At 44.8% G+C, this 6,299-nt stretch overlaps 1 protein-coding gene across 1 annotated transcript; it reads left to right on the forward strand.

Moving 5' to 3' along the window:
- Positions 1-4,783: 4,783 nt before the first annotated feature.
- LOC6047468 (probable enoyl-CoA hydratase) lies at positions 4,784-6,112 on the forward strand. The gene is made up of 2 exons (XM_001864487.2): positions 4,784-5,008; positions 5,124-6,112. The coding sequence occupies exons 1-2, from the start codon at positions 4,918-4,920 to the stop codon at positions 6,020-6,022; spliced, it is 990 nt and encodes a 329-aa protein (XP_001864522.2). The 5' UTR covers positions 4,784-4,917; the 3' UTR covers positions 6,023-6,112.
- The last annotated feature ends 187 nt before the right edge of the window (positions 6,113-6,299 follow it).

Below are 6,299 nucleotides of genomic sequence, written 5' to 3' on the forward strand. Positions count from 1 at the left end.
TAAAATTGGTTTCTGCGCAATCTAAGCAATTTGGATGTTGGATATTTTGTTAAATGTTGAAAAATAACTGATAAAACTATTTTGATCAGCCCCCTGTCACGACGGCCATGTTTATGAAACCTAAATGTTTGACGCGAACATGAAGACAACAAAGAAGATGAAGAACGCATTTGCTGTCAAAATTTGTAAATAAACAAACCGCGTGGTAAAAAAAGGCATAATCTCAAATGGTGTTGAAATGATTTCCATGAAAAAATAACGACACGGGACGGATTTCCAAACACAAGTTCCCGAAGGACCCTATCCGCCAGAGACCATGGATAAATGCCCCGCGAAGTGGCGATGAAGACGGTTTTGAAAGTTCAAAGTTCAGATTTGTTCGGACCACTTCACGATGAACTTTTTGTGAGTCCACAAAAGGGATTCTACAGAAGCACGCGATTCCTTAGATTCTCTGTGCGAGTCGATAGCGGGAGTGGGCCAGTCCTCGGAGAAGGTTATCGAAGGATGTTCGGAAAGACCAGCTCCGCCACAATCTCCGGAATCACGGATGTTTCTGCACTTGGTCGGTTATTCCCTGCCGGAGATTGCAGCGAGTTGTTCGGAAGGATCAACAGCGGGACTTGGCCAGTCCCCGGTCCAGTACTACCCGGCAAATCTTCCCGGTTAATCGGAAGCAACAGTTCTCATCTTTTTTCGTAACAGATTTGCACACACAAAAAGTGATATTTCTTGAAGATGTGGTGTAAACAAACAGACAACACCAATACTGATACATTCACAGAGCCCACGCAGTAGTATTAGTGAAGAGCCCACGATAAACAACGTGGGCTCTTCACTAATACTACTACGTGGGCTCTTCACTAATACTACTACGTGGGCTCTTCGAGGTTTTGGTGACTGTCAAACGTTCTAGCCATTTACAGTGGTGCCAGAGGGTTGATTTTGATGAATGAAACATAACACTCGTTAGATGTCGCATTCCAACGGTAGACATTTTTATCGCTGCATAATTGCAACATAAATTCAACACTTCAACCCCGTCCTCGTCAGGGTTAATTTCACGCAAATCACGTCCTCTGCCCAGCACATGCCCCGGCATGATTGAGAGTGCATTTTAGCGTATTATTCATGTGGCCACTTAATTCGCCATTGCACTCCTTCTTTTGCAAGTGGAAGTCGAGGCCTCTACACGTATTGGTGGAGGTGGCGTTTCTACGTGCATGAGTAAAATGTTATTGTCACCTCAAAGCCATCGGAGCGCCGTTGATGGTCAGATCTTTGCATACCGTAACGACGACGACGACGAGGACTTCGTCATAGCGGGCAGGTGGGTTTGCTGTCCAATGGCTCCAACCCTACCTGGATGGTTTGCAGAACATGCAATCTCTACCGCAACAAGTATGTTTGCCGTGTGCGGTCATAGCCTACTATTGATCAAGATCTGTGAGGCGCGGGTCACCCTCGCCTCCTGCGATTGTTGTAACTCATGAGGGTGCTAAATTGAATTGTTTGCTGTGGCCGTGCCGCTATTACTAGTTAGGTTATGTAATTATACTGATTGACGATGACGATGTGTAAATACATATTTACCCGTTTGGAATGCCAACTAGACTCCTTTAATGGGCTGTGGTAACGCCGGATCCCAGCCAGCGATACCAATCGAACCGGTTTTCTATCTCCCAGCTGGACCCAGGTCGGAACCAGCAGGATAACCTTCTACATTCCTTGCTGTCAAGGTGACAATGAACTTGTGGCACTACGGCGAACGGAGAGTGGCACGTTAAACAACACTTGTACATAAAACAAAACACAACACCAACAACAATTTACAACCAGACCAACAAGACTAATCGACCTCCCCGGACCCCGGGACCTCGCCCACTTCCCTCACACACACACACTGTGTTCCGAAACATGCCCCTTCCCTCCCATTTCGTCCCTCGTCCCCGTCTCTGCTTTTTTCACCCTCGTTCCAGAATACCGGAAGAAGTACCCGCACCGCTTCAAGAAACCATTGCCACACCACGTGGTACCCCGAAAGAAACCACCCTGCGGCCGCAACCCCAGCCACCTCCACCACCAAAAAAGAAGAAGAAAATTCCACCCACTAGGGTGACGTTCGACAGTCGACCCCCGGCCCCGCACTCACTTCCGTTGCCATACAAACACAGTAGGCCGCTGGCACTGGAAGCTCCCGGAAGACCCAAACGGACCCAGAAGCAGCCGCTGTACTTGGCTCAGTTCACCGTGCCTGGATCGTAGCCCGGAAGTGGTGCACAATGGCGCGTGATGGCCGGCGATCACTGTAGTTACCTGCTTTGTGTATAGTTGTTATCTTAGTTCAGATCATTGTAAATATGGAGTAAAAAGGAGTAGTTTATTTAGTTCTGGCGGTTTCGTTTATTAGAACATGCAAAAAGAAAACCCAATGATGTCCTTCTCAATTACCTTTTTCTGTTCAAGACATATACAATCATGGAAATGTTAAAAGCTATATCGTATGATACAATGCACTTTTGAGAGATAGTTCTGATGTGAGTGCATACAAAAAACGATGAAGTTAAAACCACTTTCGGCCACTTCTGCTAGTACCAACCAATAAGGCTTTCTAGGCCCAGTGAAAAAAATATAATTTAACTCAAAAATGACGAACTCCTCGTCACAGTGTCCTGATGCAAACAATGATCGAGCTGTAGCTGTCACAGCCCTTCGAAGTATGTTGGCTGACATATCGGGCAGTCAGTCAAAAACCAGCTAGAAGTCGCCTGACAAAAATTTTTGCTAGAAAGAGATAGGAAACCTGATGCAAACAAACGTCCAGCTGTCATGTAAGCATACTTTGAATGTGTTGGTAAATTTCTGACTAGAAAGCCTTATGGTGTCTTCCTTTTATCTACAAGGACTTCGTTGCCCTGGGCTCTGGAACAGGGCGAAGGCGCTGAATTCACATATTAAAAAATAATAATTTTAAAGCCCCACCTACATCGGAGAAAAAAGGATCAGCCAACTATAAGGCTTTCTAGGCCCAGTGAAAAAAATATAATTTAACTCAAAAATGACGAACTCCTCGTCACAGTGTCCTGATGCAAACAATGATCGAACTGTAGCTGTCACAGCCCTGCGAAGTATGTTGGCTGACATATCGAGCAGTCAGTCAAAAAAACCAGCTAGAAGTCGCCTGACAAAAAATTTTGCTGGAAAGAGATAGGAAACCTGATGCAAACAAACGTCCAGCTGTCATGTAAACATACTTTGAATGTGTTGGTAAATTTCTGACTAGAAAGCCTTATGGCGCCCTCTGCAGGTAAAATGTGGAACAATAGAGTTATCTACGTGCGCATGTATTGCGTGTACGTACACGAAAAAGATTGAGGTTAAATTTTGTCCGGCCAGCTAAATCAAGTGTGTGTACGCGAAACGTCATAAAGCTCTATTGCTTTTCTCCATAAATTTTGACGAATTTCCTCATACAAACTTCAAAGGCTTTACATTTTGCATGACTTCTGTGACACGCTTAAAAAAGCTAAGCCATTTTTAAAATTTCCATGCATTTTCTACTATATTTGGTCACTTTTTTGCAGTGTTGCCGACTTCGTCCAGTTCTTTATAAAGTTCAAGCCTACAGAGGTAAGATAAAAAGCTACCCAGTCAAATCAATCCGAATTCTGAAACGGAATCTAATTAGAATCGTACTCGAATCCCGGAATTTATATACGATTCTAATTAGATACCGTTTCAGAATTCGGATTGAGTTAACTGGGTAACCTTACTGATTGGTTCAACCAGAAATTGTTCAGCGTGTGGGTATTTTGCTGAATTTATTCACCATACACTCTTATTTCGAATGAATCATTTCATAAAAAAAACATTTTGTAAAAAACCGAATGTGTCAGAAATGAGCTTTGGAGGTTTTCTAATGTACTCATTTCCGGGTGAATTTCACCCACGTTTGGGTGATTTGTTCTAGAATTCTGGGTAAAATTCACCTAGACTCGAGCGAAAGCAAACAGCACTCTACTGCCGATTCTGTGCAGAAGTGCAAAATTTTGCAAGTTCGGAAACGGTACTGTTTTCTCATTTGATTGCTAATGCGATGCCATCATTTAAAAAAAATCATATGTACATGTACATTTTCAAACATTCTGGGTTATCTCATATTACAAAATAAATTTTAATAAACTGCATTATAAGCAAATTATAATTTAAAATTAGCAAGAGTTTCGTCAGTAAAGTTTCTTTAATAACACCAACCAACAAAATTTCTGCGCAGGCTCAACTCGAGGGGAAGCATGAAGTTTGGGGTCCTCGAAAACACTTGCACTTAGAATTTTTCAAAAATATTTAGACTGGGCCGAATCGTTTTTCTTCAAAGTTGCGCATCTCTTCTGTTGCGCGAATAAATCTGCTGCTCCGTACAAAAATTGAGAGGTTTGTCGTAAGCGTGTACATCAGCCTGAGTCGCAACAGGCTTTGACAGGTTGCGCTCGTATTTTGATTTTTGTCTGCCATCACAATAGTTTGGGTACAACACTCAAGGTTGTATGACGAAATCGGAATTTGAAATTTATTTTTAGAAAATCAAAAAATAAACAAAACTCTGCAATTTCCGTGTGAGAGTATACACGTTGTAAAAAAACCCACCAATTTCTACTCAAAATGGTTGATTTGCCCAATCTCATTTTAACGTGCACGTTTTCACCTTAAACTCCCCACAACATCGCGATTGTTGGTCCCCTCGACAGCAAAACAAAAACAAACTTACGCGACGCGCCTGTAAGAACTGTCAAAAAAAATTTAAATTTAATCCAACTTGTTTATTATCTTGAACAACAGGACGCTTATCAGCTACTGATACCGACGGTTGAAGGTATCAGGTGAATTTTGATCTGTTCCGGATTTTTGAAACTAAGCACGATGTGGTCAACTTTGAGGGCTTCCCTCCGACAGGTGACGCCATTCCGGTACCATTTCCGGCAGTTATGTTCCGCTGTCGAGTCAACCGAAGGTATGCTAGTTTGTAACTATGACGGATTTTATAATTTGTAATTTGTAATTTATTGGAAACGATAGCCTGTTAGTATAACACTTTTTATATAATAATTATTATATTATTATTTTAGTAAAGCCTTCGAAACCAGCGGAACCAGTCATCCTGGTGGAAAAGCAAGGTAGCATCACCATGATCGGTTTAAACCGACCTCAAGTAAGGAACGCGATTGACGCCGAAACTGGGCGGAAGTTAACGGCGGCCATCGAGCAGTTTGAAAACGATGAAACGGCCACGGTTGGCGTGCTCCACGGAATTGGTGGCTCGTTCTGTTCCGGATATGACCTCTCGGAGATGACATCGCCCGATTACAATCCACAGTCCGTAATTCTGCAGCGGGCTGGCGTGATGGGACCAACGCGTCGCAACTTCCGCAAGCCGGTTGTTTGTGCCGTTTCCGGTTACTGCGTGGCCGGTGGGCTCGAGTTGGCGTTGATGTGCGACCTTCGCGTGGTGGAGGAGCAGGCCGTCATGGGGTTCTACAACCGACGGTTTGGCGTTCCACTGGTGGACGGTGGTTCGGTCCGGCTGGCGGCGCTGATCGGAATGTCCAGGGCGTTGGATTTGGTGCTCACCGGGCGAGGAGTTCGCGCGAAGGAAGCGCTGGAGATTGGCCTCGCGAACCGGGTTGTGGCCGTTGGAACGGGGCTGGGCCAGGCGTTTAACCTGGCGGCAAGCATCGCAAAGTATCCGCAGAAGAGTTTGAACCACGACCGGAATTCGATGTACCACGCGGTTTACCAGGCAAAAACCTTGCAGGAAGCGATGGAGTACGAGGTGCTGACGGCGGGCGAGGATTTGCTAAAGGATGCGGTTTACGGGGCGACACGATTTGCCGAGGGCGTCGGCAAGCATGGGAAGTTTCAGGACATCAAGGAGAAGCGGATGGCCGACTGGGAGAAGGAAGAGCTGGCGCACGAGATAAAGGCGGCGGAGGAGAGGGGGAAAGAGGAACCGAAGGCGAAGTTGTAGTTGGTTGGGGGTTTTGGGAACTTGTGGGTCTGGCAACTTGATTTCCTTCCTATTGTTGTAGATGAGAGAATATATTTTTGTTAGTGTTGACGAATGGAACAAATGGAACTTGAAGAAGCCCTCAAATAGTGCGGAGTTAAACCAGTACAACACAATGTAACTGGTGTCAATGCTTGGAAAAACGTTGAGAAGGTAGACACTTTCCAGTACCTTGGTAGCCAAATTGCGCCTGATGCTGGTACCAAGCTCGACATATCCACGCGAATCAAGAAGGTCG

The sequence above is a fragment of the Culex quinquefasciatus genome, chromosome 1 (genome assembly GCF_015732765.1).
Source record: "Culex quinquefasciatus strain JHB chromosome 1, VPISU_Cqui_1.0_pri_paternal, whole genome shotgun sequence".
NCBI classification, from domain to species: Eukaryota; Metazoa; Arthropoda; class Insecta; order Diptera; family Culicidae; genus Culex; species Culex quinquefasciatus.

What these genes read in the sequence shown, in the direction of transcription:
- LOC6047468 (XM_001864487.2), top strand. Translation starts at nt 4,918, where the DNA reads ATGTGGTCAACTTTGAGGGCTTCCCTCCGACAGGTGACGCCATTCCGG. An exon ending in CGCTGTCGAGTCAACCGAAG is followed by an intron (nt 5,009 to 5,123) that starts GTATGCTAGTTT and finishes TTATTATTTTAG; the next exon opens with TAAAGCCTTCGAAACCAGCG.